Source organism: Coffea arabica, chromosome 6e (assembly GCF_036785885.1).
Source record: "Coffea arabica cultivar ET-39 chromosome 6e, Coffea Arabica ET-39 HiFi, whole genome shotgun sequence".
Lineage (NCBI taxonomy): Eukaryota > Viridiplantae > Streptophyta > Magnoliopsida > Gentianales > Rubiaceae > Coffea > Coffea arabica.
Genome location: NC_092321.1, coordinates 60,379,392 through 60,393,756, shown reverse-complemented (window position 1 = coordinate 60,393,756; position 14,365 = coordinate 60,379,392). Strand labels below are relative to the sequence as shown.

At 37.2% G+C, this 14,365-nt stretch overlaps 1 protein-coding gene across 1 annotated transcript; it reads right to left on the bottom strand.

Moving 5' to 3' along the window:
* Positions 1-3,338: 3,338 nt before the first annotated feature.
* LOC113695389 (B3 domain-containing protein At5g60130) lies at positions 3,339-6,840 on the bottom strand. Its single transcript, XM_072055911.1, has 5 exons — positions 6,523-6,840; positions 6,025-6,120; positions 4,413-4,920; positions 4,141-4,313; positions 3,339-3,827 (listed from the first exon to the last, which is right to left on the bottom strand). Exons 2-5 carry the CDS (start codon positions 6,109-6,111, stop codon positions 3,567-3,569), a joined length of 1,029 nt encoding a protein of 342 aa, XP_071912012.1. The 5' UTR covers positions 6,112-6,120; positions 6,523-6,840; the 3' UTR covers positions 3,339-3,566.
* Positions 6,841-14,365: the final 7,525 nt, after the last annotated feature.

The following is a 14,365-nucleotide window of genomic DNA, read 5'->3' as shown; positions in this document are numbered from 1 at the left end:
TAATGCATGTGGCACTGATCTAGACACCCTTTATAAGTAGGGTATACTCTGTTAATTAAGGGCGTTAAATGGTCAAGATCATCCTCAAGTTCAAGTGAAATGATTATCACGATAAACAGCTGTAAAATGGACGCTTTTATCTGGATAAGCTTAGCTGAAAAATGAATTAAGCTATATGATATTTGGATTGAGCTCGCTTTATTCTGAGCTTGTTGGGACTTCACCCGCTAACTAATCATGTTAAAGATAAATAATACTTGGCATTTGTAAAAGTTTTACAGTGATTCGACCAAGATTGATAACTTCATATACGCAAAATTCAAGTTACTCAATCAATTTCAAATGATTAAAAAGCTAATTTGAATTCATCTTGAACAAAGAAGATAAACTTCAGTGTAATTTTGAACTAAAATTTGATTCGATCAAACTTGTTTACATCCAATTTTTATCTTTCAACCAAGCACGCCTTTTTAGTAGGATTGACGCCAAAAAATTCAAGGGCCTTGAGAGGTCAGTTCATCCTTAAGATTGATAGGTCATTGGGACCATAACAAGATGTGAAAAGGACATTATTGTCTTTTCCCTAGACAGCCCATGATAAGTAGGGTACACCCAATGTCTTTTAGGGTATCGAATGGTCAAGTTTGTCCTTTAGACTGAAGTTTTATAAAGACCATGGCCAGATTTGAAAAGGACAACTCTGTCCTTTCGGTAAATAGCCCTTTCTAAGTAGGGTATACTATCCTAATGAAGGGCGGCGAGTAGTCTAATTCATCCTAAAAGATGAATAGTTTGATAAAGACTATTAGTAACCAACTACTCTTCACCAGAAAAAGGCTCTCTTTGAGTGCAGGTCAAATGATCGAATCTCTTGACTTGCGTTCATCTTCAAAATTTTCTGGAAATTTCACCAACGGGTGCAAAGGTATCTGTTTGGTCCGGTATTGGTTCAGTTCCTTTCGAGTTCTCCCTTGACCAATTTGGGCCCACCCCCTCCTCCTTAATATAGAGTTGGAACAGGAGTAGAATAAGAAAGCTATCGTGTCGACAGAAAAAAAAGATAAAGACCATTAGTAATTGTGAAAAGGACATTATTGTCTCTTCACTAAGCTGCCTTCAAACAAGGATTAGGGGACCCCTAATCGAGCATTTAGTGGCCTAAACATGGTGACTGATTCCAACACTCTGGCCAGTGCCTGCTCCAATAATTGTGAGTCTATTTAATGCTAAGTGTAATAATCATGTGGACTGTCATAATTGAGTCAACATCAGATATTGATACAGTAATGTGCAAAACTATCCAGATCAATTGAATCGGAATGATCATCATAGAAAATGACCATTTGCAGCCAATTTTAAGCGATTCTTTTGTTGGTCTTTACCTTTTCTGTGAAAAGCATTGTTCAGGGAGTTTATAGGAATTAGAAGGGAAGGGAATTAACTGAAGTCACACACTTTTCTGGCCAAGAAAGTTGTGTTTTATGGTAATAAGTTCCTAGGATTTGGAACCAATAATTGTGACGTGGTTCCCTTAAATTCAGCTGTTCGTACTTGGACCACTAGCTACAATTGTTGGACTTGTGGTCACTTTGGTCTCCAGACCAAATTCTTGTTGGCAACTGAAACTGTAACATAATTCATAGAACTTGTCTTGAAGCGGTAATGTAACAAGTTTGAAGACCAATTGTCTGGTATAACTTAAATCCAATCACTTGGGATGGTGTAAATTTTTTACTTTATTTACATTGTAACTTTAATTTGGCTTGAGAATCTGACAGAATATTTGGAATTCAAGAGTCAAAAGAGTCGAACTCTAATTTTGAATCCAAAAGAAACAAGCCAACCTAACAGTTTTGGTTCTTGAATTCTATTTCTTTAACCTTTGTCTGGAACAAGAGGAAAAAATTTGGGCTCTTTCGCAATGGAAGATGATACTTTGGTCTGGTTCTAGTCCGTTGGGAATGAATTGGATCTTGGATCTTGCTAAGGCCTACAATGTGCCTACAACCAAAACAGTTTGATAAAAGTTTACAACGCAACGCTTCTGCATTGCAGCTGATTTAGACGCTTTTTGGGGGCAAGAGTTGAGTTGTTAAACTGCTAGGCGAAAGCACTAATAATTCATTTTGCAGGATATGATTATTATTGAAATTAGCTGCAAATGTTGAATGCAATTTGGACCCTTTCTGTTGTTTAATTATTTGATGTTGTGCTTCATGTAAAGATGCAAGTATCTTACTGTATATAAAGCTGGAGGGAGGGGTTGATATAATCCTACTAGAATTGCTCTTGCTATAAATCCTCATGTAAAGATTTTGATGAGACATATTCCTTGGATATTTTCTCATTTCTCTAGTCATGTTGGAGGCCAGATAAGCTAGAGTCCAATGGAATTGTAGGAATAAATCCACATTCCTACACTAAAGTCTACTCTTTCTTTTTTAGTTGATTTGTTGGTAGACCTAGAGATTATCTTCAAGATCAAATGGATTGATGCAATTGAGGTTGGAATCACGTCACCTAGTAGACCTAAAGAATTAATGGATGCAATTTATTTGTAAAGTTTGACAAGATTGGTTATGCATATCTGCTTATCCCATCGAATTGATGCAAATGATTGCATCTTGGATAAGTTAGTCACACTTTGAACTGTAGCTTGAAACATGAGATGAAAGAGGCCAATTATGCTCGAGTGGAGAATATGAAGCTAGAAATTAGATAGAGAAGAAGATGATCACCTGAGTATATGAAAAAGAATTTCTGAGTTACTCAAGGGAATAAGCCAATCTTTTCCTTCTTTCCAACGTCTCCAAATCCTTTTCCAATTAGTTGAGGCCTTGCCACAATGAATCTTTATTGACATTACACAAAAAAAAGAAGAGAGAAACAAGGGCTTAGAGGAATATCTCAAAAACATCTTGTTAATTCCTTTTTGATGCTACTGTCAATACATGATTAAGCAAATAAATTTTGATGGCAACTATCCAAATACAAAAATGGATAAAGATGAAAAGCAGCAAAATATGTCTAAAGTTTAAATCACCAGTCTACCCACTGATTGAGAAACAGAATGGTTAGTAAAACAAGAAGAGTGTATATATAGGAAAAGAAAAACCCTGCATGCTTCACGAGAGCTGCTTCACTTAAATTTACTGAGGACTGTATACTTTTACCTAAGATATTTGTTGATCCACACTAAGTTTTATGTGTGGAAATGCATATAATTAGTGCATGAAATTAATGATAATAAATACCCTAATAGGGAAAGCATGTTCCTTGGATGAAGAAAAATCACATATAATCTTTCAAAACACAAAAGAAAACCAGACCAGACGAAGTTGATGAACAAAACAAATTACCATCCAAAGCCCAAAACCTGAACTTTGCAGTCTTGACAATGGATAAAGCATCCAAGGTTACCAAAAAATCCACAATAAACAAACAACAAGGTCACAGTTAATTAACCATAATGAAAACCAAACAAGTTTAACTGAATTCTGCAAATAAACAAGATAAAGATGATCGAGTATCTTGATCCACCATTTCAGGAGCTATTTCTTATGAATTTATGCAAGATCTTCTGGGCGGACAAATGTCACATTTATGCGAAGCCCTCCACCCTCTCTTTTCACAAACTCACAAACGCAAATGTCTTCTTCTCCAACCAGGTTCAGTCTGCAGAGGGATCGCCAGCCACCACAGTACCATACACGACCATCCGACCACCGGCGAAGTCTCGCACGCCACTCCCTCTCCTTGGGATCATGGAGGACAATCTCTGGTGGGAATTCAAGATTGTGGTCTTTAACAACATCAACTGGAACATACTGCATTCATCCAACAATGCTGTAAAGTTTTTACAAGTAACTAATATTCTAACACAGGTGATCTTAATCAATCAAGAGAAATGACTTTTTTTTTTCCCCTCAAAGCCAAATATGTAGCCATAGACATTTCTTGTATGTTAAGGTGGACTTGATTATTAGAAGTTGAAATATAATTGTGCGCAATAAATTCTCAAGTCTGTCGAAAATCAAGGATATCAAGTAAATATATGTGAACATATTTAAATCTGTAATGCGTATATATGAGAACCAAAAAACAAAAAAATGTTCAGAGCTGCAGACAAATTTAACTTACCAATTCATCTTGCCTCTTTGTCCTTACTTTTGTGACAAAATAAGGATTTTTTGGCTGGGGAATTTTTCCTGACTTGAAAAGATTAAAACCATAAGCATCTATTCGTTTTGCCTTCCACAAATTGCATTTGCTAGCTTCAGTTCCAGATTTGTGGCTGACTAGATCAGGTGGTCCTGTTAATCCGATTAGTTAAAAAAAAAGCCCAGGATTTTAGTAAATAATATCTAATGAAAAACCAAATAACTAGTAAAGAAAAACTAAAAAGAACATGCCATTGATGCTTTTCTTAATCTTTTTCAAACCCTTGCAAGAAGCCTTTGGTTTTGCAGCTCTTTGGTTAGACTTGGCTTTCTGTTGGACTCGCATTTCTTCTTCTTCTTCTTCCTCTTCCTCTGCATTGTATTCTTCGTTATGATCAGTTTCATCAACAGTATTATAATTGTTTTGCAAGTTTTCATTTTCACCCTTTTTATCTTCTTCTTTTTCATTTTCCTCCTCTTCCTTGACTTTAAACATACGACCTCCAACTCCTTTCTTATCACATGCAGTATGCCCCAGAAGTTTTACATTAAAAACACAATTGCCATCAAAATGAAAAACTAAGAAATCTCCAAGTTCCACAGAATTATCTTTAACAAATTTTGCCCTGCCCTCAAGAAAAAAACTTGCATTCTCAATTCTTGCCAGCTCCACTGGCCATATATTTCCATAGCGATCCCTTAAGGATGCCTTGTCAGGTAGGCTTCCTTGCATCATCTTTGTAAATGCAATAGGAATTTTCTGCCAAGAGACATAAAATCAGAAATTTTTTATGACATTAAAGTATCTAAAGCCAAGGGAATGGAGGGATGCAATTTTAGTAATGAAAGCCAAATCATTACATATTTTTTGAGGTTTTGGGCTCAATTTTGCTCTTATGATTAATCATTACAAAGCACCTACATTATATATATGATATATCCAATAGGCAATTAGGCATCATGCGCAAAACAAGCATTTTTTTTTTTGTAGGTAGCGAAAAATCAACTTATATATTTGTTAAAATATTTACAATACCGATTCCTTTCCCGATCAGACCTTCCCAAAAATACAAGAACGAAACTATTTAGGTAAAATAAATAAAAATTCTAAAAGAGAAAATAAATTTATGTTTACAAAAACAACAACCAGATTGATCATTTGCAAAAAAATCCTGAAGTAGTAAGGCCCAATTTACGGCCAGGGTTTCTTTGTTATGTAAGCTTCTAACATGACTGCTTTAATTGATAAAATTATCTAAGAAGCGAAGTTTCATGACAAGATCACTTTTTTTCTAATCTTACTTTTACAGAAAAATGTAGATCTGTAAGTGTTTATTAGGCAAGAATGTTATAATGCCTTTTCTTCTGTGCAAAATGTTACTCTATTGATGCTTTGGTTATCGTTTGTCATCTGTACTTGTACATTATTCATAATTATTTACTAGATTAAATTCATGACCAAAAAATCAATTTGCATTACTTGATGGTTGTGATACATCAAAATTCAGAATTTAATCTAGATTGCCCACAAAGTTTTCACGTGCATCACATGTTCACTAATACAAATTTTAGTAGAAATATTAGATATAGAAATTACATACCAAAAAATGTTTGTGTTCCTACATTTCTCTTACAGATCATGCCTAAATCTATCATTTCATTCTATTATATAGAATGAAAACCAAATTTTCTGTCTTTCAATTTACACTGCTTTCCACCCCCTTTCTTCCTCCCTCTTCACAAACACCTTATAAAGAAGGAAATCAGAATTATATTCAACCAACCTCATAAAATCTTAGATATATACTCCAAAAAGTATATAATAGGAACAAAATCTTGCAGGGAAACAACAAGAAGAACTTACCAATCTCTCTGTGCTGGTATTCGGGATGAAAACCTTGAAGAAGGCAGGAATTCTATTTGAATCATCTTTTCTTTTCCCTTTTACCATCTTCAATCCCTATTCCAAGTGAGAAAAAGATTCAGCAGAAAAATGACCAAAATCCAAAAGATCAAATGCTTAAAAAGTTGAATTTCTTATGGCTCAGTTCACACAAAACATTCTAGAGATACATATAGTAGTCAAAGAGAGAGTGCATGTATCTATCTGTATAATAACTTGGCTAGATCTGATATTTAATAAGTTGGTAAAACAGGTTAAATTAATCTTTCACTTTCTATGTATGGTCACGAGAGTTTTGGTATGTAGGCTCTTTATTTTATCAGTTTAGGTATGAAATCCACCTAGGATTTGACGAATAAAGTGGCCCTAATTTGTACCTTTTCTGGAAAAATTTTGGGATTCAGTGAAAAATGGTCCAACAAAATGAGTAACTGACACTTTCGGATTAATCTTCTATACCTGTGCAGATGAGGTGCAATTCGTTGATGAACAACTCGGGCCGAGACCTGTAACATAGCACGAAAATGAAGCGAGGCTATCCCCCGATGGAACTCTAATGCCTAAGTATGTAAAAGAGGCAGGAAGCCGAGATACCTAAGAAGGCTAGGAATAATAATGGTTACCTCCTCAGTGAGAAAGAATGGAGGGTATTTATACTAGTAGAGGACAGTAAGGATTATGGAAAACCGGGTCCATAGGCTGACATCATGGCTAAGAGTAGTTTGGCGATGTCAGTCGTAGACCTGCCACAGCAATGTATCAGGCGGCGCAAGTCACATTAGCCAAATCAATAGGATACTCTGACTCGAGGTCCATCTCCTAATCATGCAATCGGGGGGCTAGTTAACTTTAGGAGAATCACTTGGTGATGTTTGGCTGTGGGGGACTTTAGCTGCAGCAAAGGGTACTTAATCACTACATAGACGTGTCACCATAAATTTGAGGAAACTCATCACATATCCTTTCTTTCACTGTTGGTGCATTGTTCATGCGTTTTTTTCCCTGATTCAAGATTTCCTTTTTCAACTAATCATTGTACTCACCTCTTTGGTTTATTTAAATTCTGTTCAAAGATTTGTAGTTATGCAACCTTTTCTTCCTTTTTCTTGATGTCTTTAATTTATGTTTGAGGTTATCTAGACTCTTTTTCACATTTGCATAATCTTCCAAGCATTCATTTAAAAAAAATGTTCCTTTTCCCCCTCTAGTTTCCAGACTCATTTGTCAAGGAAATTTTTTAATGTTAAATTATATACCATAAGAAAATTTCTCAAGGAAATATTACTTGTTGAGTTTCCTATTTTATATATGTGCAAGTAAGGAATTCCATGAGAAGGTGAGGTCGGCAAACTCTCGAAATCCCTGCAAAATGAGAGAGAGGAAACGGGGCTTTCTCCCCATTTTACCTCTGATGCCTAAATTAGCTAGGAGTGTGGTAAACAATAAATGAGGAGTTTCAGATGGAATTCTACTGTTACCTCTATTTCTTGTTCATATGAAACTATTTATAACAATCAAGGAAAAGGGAGCCTCAAACTTTGAATTGCTTTTATAAAATAGAGTGTGGCTATAGGTCAACCATAGGTCCTGTACATTAACAGGATAGGTCCATTAAAGCCTATTTTTATGTCAGAAGTCACATCAATCATTCCTTGTCATCCCCATGCATGTCTCGTGAGACCTTCCGAATTTTAAGAATATGTCCTTGTATAGTGTAAAGATCTCGAGAAGGCATGGGATCTGAGGAGCCACACTCGGATCCCTCAACTGGGCCCCTAGCTCGGAAGGTCTTCTTAGACGATCTACTAGCACATAATCATGCCCATCATTATGGAAATAGGTGTTGACGGGACATTCGTCAGAGTCGATGAGTCAAGTCAATTATAGCAGGGCACGAATTACGAGTCAATTTTGAATTTCAAAATCTCAAGAAAATTCAATGAACAGACTTTTTGTTTGTAGCCTCCTATAAATAGGGGACTTAGTCTCCTTTTTGTCTTCTCCTTTCTTCTCACATATGTTTGGTTGACTTTTTGTTCTCGTAGTGATTCAATTTCTGCATGGCTTTCTTGTCAACTTTGGTAATATTTCTTAGAGTTACGTGTGGATATTCCTTTCTTTCGAAGTAAATCCAAGTAAGTAATTGAACATGGCATGAGGGGTACACCGCCGCCCACAAGCCTCAAGAATAGAAACAAGTTTGAGAGAGGATCCCAATGAACAAGTCGAATCAAGTGTCCCCTAAGGGGACATCGACGATATCGAGAGCTCTTAAGAAGGTACTTCAACCCATCCTACTAACCGCCCTATAATACACGAATTTTTTGAATCTCCTGATGTACCCAGGTTTCTAGAGAATCTGGCTAAATTTGACATCAAATTAGTATTTGAGTTTGAGAGTTTTGTGTCATGAAAGAACGTGCAAGACATACTGGACCACTATTCTTGGCCTCTGAATATGGGAGCCAAAGTCCTGAAGTAAGAAGAAAGGGCCTACTGGCCTTCTCGAGGTTACGTGGTGATCTACCATGAACAAGTGAAGGTGGGATTGTGATTTCACTTGACAAGTTTCCTCCGGATTAGTCTCTTTTATTAGGGGGTTTGATTCACCCAACTAGTGCTGAACGCAATCTGTACGCTTGTCGGCTTTGAGATGTGCAAACATCTTAAAGTGGAGGTCTCGGTAGATCTATTTAGGAGATTTTAAACAATCAAATGCAAAGGATAAGACAACGGGAGGTTCTATTTTGGGGCCTATTCCCGATTGAAGATGCAAATAAGGTTTCTTATGGTGGACGCCCCTTCCTTTATAAAGTATTAGAAACATAGGTTCTTCTTCATTCCCTCTAAGTTTTTTTCGAAGGGCCTTTGGTGGAGGTTGATAGGCGCAGATACTGACCCAGACCCCAGGAACGTAGAAGAGAACCCTTCAAAAAATTAAACAAATCCAATTTGATTATATTTGGTTACCTTTTTTTGAGACTGTGTTTGCCGACGGTGGTATTAGTTGTGTCTACATCAATCTGAAGAGCAAACCCTATTATAGCAAGAGGTTTAAAAAAAATTGTAAATCCTGTTCCTTCAATTTTTTCGAGCATCAAGTTCGATAACTGATGTATCTCTCATTTTTACAGTGAAAAACATCACCAACATGATCGCTTTTTTTGGTATTGAGATTGCGAAAAGAAAGAGGAAGTCGGGAAGAGATACCTTGAGAAAACCCACCGCAAAGATTGCCCGAAGTGACACCTCGGGATCCACGGCGACTGTTTCCATCTTGGCTCCTATCACGATCGTCGACAACACAGAGGTCACAATGGCACACAAGCGAACACCTACCACTCTCGAGAAGCTCTCGGGCCCTGGAAAGGGGAAAGGATTGATGATTATGCAAGAAATCTCCTTACTTTGGTCGCAACACTCTGTCCCTCCTGTGTCCATCCCTGAGGGAAATACCACTCACCCCCAAGCATTTCTACCCGAACTAGGAGGTTAATGTCAATGATCAGGCTTCCTTTCCCTAAGTGGCCTGAAATTTGTGCTTGGCTTTGATCTTGCCCCGTGGCTGAGCTTTCATCAAATAGAGAAGTCTAGTAGAACTTCTGGAGGACTACTTCGTCACTAAGGCCGGGGTATATGAGTGACCATTCATTTAATTTCCTTCTTGTATCATTTTATAATTTTCTAACTTCTTTTTTTGGCATAGAGCGATGCCTTCATTGCCAATATCATCTTTTAATATAGCAAGCTACTAGAAAAGTGCCCTAAGTTATTGGAGCAAGTCCAAGCAGTCGAAGCAAAGGTTCAGAAAGCCAAAGACTTCTAGACTGTGAATAAAGATTTGACAATCCGACTATAGTCTTTGAAAACTGCTCTAGAGGAGTGTGAGATTTGGTTGAAAAAACAAGTTAAGACCTACAAAATTGAGCTTCACCTGAGCACTCTTGAGGCCATGAGCATATATCAAGTCCAATGAATTTCATAAGGACTTAATGGACATGAATAAGCTCGTGTTTTCTTTTGGATGGATAGCTGCCATAGATGAAGTTTGAAAGCACTACCCTAAACTGGACTTAGAAGTCTTGAAAGCCAGCTAACACTACAATTTTGATGTTTTGAGTTTAGCTGATAGAATTCTTGCGAATGATCAAATCCCTAACGTCTAATCATTATTCTCTCACTCGGCTGTAGTAATATCGAGCCAATATATTTTTATAGTATGTGGTCCGGGCGTAGGATAACTGTTGTTTCTCTTCTAAGAGATCCAATTCAATTTGTCTCTCCTGATCATTAGCCTTGACTACATAGTTGAGCAAATATATACTCGAAACAAATGCTTTGACGGGGACCATTACTTCTGTACCGTAGATTATGAAAGCAGAATTTTTTGAGTCGTGAAGGAAATGGTCCTGTAAGTCAAGAGGACACTTGGTAACTCTTCCACTCAGGAGGTGTAGCTATGAGCTAAGAGAGTCTTAAGACCTTACAAGATGGTTCGATTGAGGTTTTCAGCTTGGCCATTCATTTGAAGGTAGTTTACCGAGATGAAGTGCTGCTGAATGTGTAATTTCTCACACTAAGCTGGGAAAGGGTTTTCACCAAATTATTTTTCATTGTTCGAGATGATTATCCTAAGTATGCCAAATTGGCAAATGATTTGCTTCCAAAAGAAGTTTTTAATAGTTCATTTGGTAATGGTAGTTAACGACTTGATTTCTATCTACTTTATAAAGTAGTTGATGGCGATCAACAAGAATCGGTAACCTCCTATCGCTTGGGGGAGTGGTTCTAGGATATCCGTTCCCCACTGTTTGAAAAGTCACGGTGAAGTGATTGGAATCAACTCTGAAGTTGGATGATGATGCTTTAGGGTGTGCACTTGACAAGTCTCGCAAGTGCGTATGAGGTCTTGAGAGTTGCGGATCATACTAGGTCAGACATATTCTAACATGAATGCTTTTCGGGCTAATATTTAAGGTCCATTGTATGTTCTATACAATCCCTCATGGATTTCCCTTAAGATACTATATCACTTTTCAGGAGTAATTCACTTTATCCATGGGCCAAGGTAAGATCTTCGATACAATTGCCCCTTATACAGTGCATACCTTGCCGCTTTTAACTATACTTGCTAGACTATTTATCGATTTTTGATAAGGTCCCCTCAGCAAGGTATGCTAAGATAGGGTCCGTCTACATAGGCCTCCCTGAACAAGATAAATCTACTGATTATCCAAGTTAGGCTGATTAAGGATCTCCATGAAGACTGCCTTCGTAAATGATGTGAAGAAAAATGATGCCATATTAGATAAAGTATTGGCCTTTTTATTTTGAGATTTAGGAATATGGTGGATGTTAACAGACTGAAAAGTCTTCAACATATCATGAACACGACTAAGATATCTGTTCAAGCTGTTCTCCCGAACTTCGTAGCCGTCTAAGATTTGTCAAACCATCAACTGGGAGTCACTATAAACTTCTAAATTTTGAATCCCCAGTTTTTGAGCTATATTTAGTTTGGTAATTAGGGTTTCATATTCGGCCTCGTTATTGGAGACATGAAAACTGAAACGAAGGGTATATGTGTACTCATATCCTTCAGAGATAATAAATAACATGCCGACCACTTTACCTTCTTTATTATAGGATCCATCCACGTACATAATCCAAGGGCGAGATGTTGCAGAGGTATCCGGGTTTACTTTTTTAGGGGTTAGTTCGGTAATAAAATCGGTAAGGGTTTGAGCTTTAATTGCTATTCTCGATTGATATGTGATATCAAACTCATCAAGTTCAATTACCCATTTCGTCAATTTTCCCGAGGCCTCAGGTTTTGTCAAGATTTGGCAAATAGGCTAATAGGTCATGACACAAATTGAATGGGTCTGAAAGTATGACTTAAGTCTCCGAGTCGCATATACCAAGCAAAGGACAAGTTTTTCCACAGGTGAGTACCGTTGTTGAAGACTTTGGAGGTTCGACTAACATAATAGACTGGTTTTTAAATTTTTCCCTTACTTTTGACAAGTGTTGGGCTTTTGCTTTATAAGTGGTCGACAAGTATAAATACATCATTTTTTCGAAAAGTGGAGATGCAAGGGTCGGCAAAGACTATATATATTGTTTAAGGTTATTAAAAGCTTTCTGACATTCTTCCGTCCATTCAAAGTTATCCCCCTTTTTTAAGATTTAAAGAATGGAAAACCCTAAACTGTTGAGTAAGAAAGAAATTGGTTAAGAGCCACCATCTGTCCTGTGAGACGTTGAACGTTTCAGACCATCTTCAGAGGCTTCATATCACGTATGGCTTGGACCTTGTCAGGATTAGGTTTGATTTCGCTCTTTGATACCATGAATCTAAGGAACTTTCCTGTGAAGACTCCAAAGATACACTTTTTAGAATTAAGTATCATCAGACTTTTCCGTAACATATCAAAGACTTCCCGTAAGTCCCCTACTAACCCGGCAAGGTTACAGCTCTTAATGAGGAGATCATCCGCGTAGGTCTCAACATTCCGGTCAATTTGCTGTCTGAACAATTTGTTGACCAATTTTTGGTATGCAATCTCGATGTTTTTCAAGTCAAAAGATATAATCGTGTAGTAAAAGACATCTTGATTAAGATGAAGGTTGTCTTGTTTTGGTCATCCACTTTTATCGCAATTTGATGGTACCCTTTGAAAGTATCTAAAAAATAAAAAATCTCATAGTCCATCATAGAATCCACCAAGGCATCAATACAGGACAAGGGATAACAGTCTTTTAGGTAAGTTTGATTAAGAGCCGTAAAATCTACATACATTTACCATTTTTCAGTATCTTTTTTGACTATTGCTGGGGTGGAGACCCAAATCGTATATTTGACCTCTTTAACTATCTTAGAGTGCAAGAGTTTGTCTACCTCGAATGAGATGGCAACTGAGGTCTGAAGTTCCTCTTTTTTGGCTTGAAGTGTCTTGTTCGGGGATCCACGTTTAGTTGGTGGATCATTAATTTCTTGAATATTCCTGGCATATTCTCAATAGACCAAGTAAAGACATTTCAAAATTCTCGAAGCAAGCTTATAATCTCTGCTTGAATTGACTCGGGGAGGTTAGACCCGATGCAAATAGTCTGGTCTGGCTGATCAAGGGAGAACAAAATGTCTTGAACTTCATCATTGGTCTCTAATCGAGGAGGCTTTCCGGTCTCTTATAACTTAAGAGTTTCAGAATTATCATCGATGGGTCACCCCTAGGTGAGGAATTTATGGCGTCTTTTGAATTAGCCATTCACAAAGTAGTGAGATAGCAATCTCTTATAGCCTTTAAATTATTGCGTATTTCGGTAATATCATGACTGATTGAAAACTTTACACTAAGATGGTAGGTAGAGCAAATTATCTTTAATGCATTCAGAGTTGAACGTCCCAATATCATGTTGTCAAACAGGACCACTTTGACCACGACAAGATTAATGGGCAAAGTTTGACACTGCGGAGCTTTCCTAATAGTCATTCATTCCCTCTGGATAGAGTACCTGCTCTTCGAACCTTATGAGAGGAGTTTGGATCAGGGCCAATTTATCATCTCTTAACCTTATTTGGTCATAAGTTCCATGGTATCAAATATCCACAGAATTTTCAGAAAAGATGTATACCTTTTTGATAAGGAAATTATTGAACATTACCTCAGTAACTATAACTTTATGATTTTGCAAAACTAATAGAACGGGATCCTCAGGACCAGATGACATTACATTAGTGAGATGGGAGTTCAGCTCCATAGAATCAAGAATAACTTATCAGTATGTATGCTTCCAAGAGCGATGACTGTTACCCCTACTAGGCTCCCGCTATTGATATTGATTACTCTGATTGTATATCACCCTGGATTAAGAGATTGATCCCGAGCGGACCTTTCATCTTTTTAGTTATTGGAAGGTCGATCGCATGAGCGGTCACCTTATTGGTTGTTTTGGAGATCTCACATCATTCCTCCTGACGATCCGCTTGTCGATCGTCTCAGCAGTCAATCTTCTTTCATTTTTCACAAACTACCTCAAGTATTCTTGCTTGAGTAAATTTTCTATTTTCTTCTTAAAGTCATTGCAATTGTCGGTCTCATGACCGATATTCTTATGGTAGGCACAATAAAGGTTTGAATTTCTCTTTTCCCTTTTTCTTAACATCCTTAGGGGAGGACATCTCAGGTTCTATTGTTTCATTACAGCTAGAATATAAGATTAGGTTGTGAGATCCTTGTTAAGAATAGGAGGCTTTCTTTTTGATATTCTATCAAAGACGTTTCGGCCCTCTCGGATT

Excerpts from the sequence above, each read along its gene's own strand:
- LOC113695389 (XM_072055911.1), bottom strand. The coding sequence starts at position 6,111 with ATGGTAAAAGGGAAAAGAAAAGATGATTCAAATAGAATTCCTGCCTTC. Across the intron at positions 4,921-6,024 it reads ATACCAGCACAGAGAGATTG|AAAATTCCTATTGCATTTAC; the intron begins GTAAGTTCTTCT and ends GTCTCTTGGCAG. Across the intron at positions 4,314-4,412 it reads GATTAAGAAAAGCATCAATG|GACCACCTGATCTAGTCAGC; the intron begins GCATGTTCTTTT and ends TCGGATTAACAG.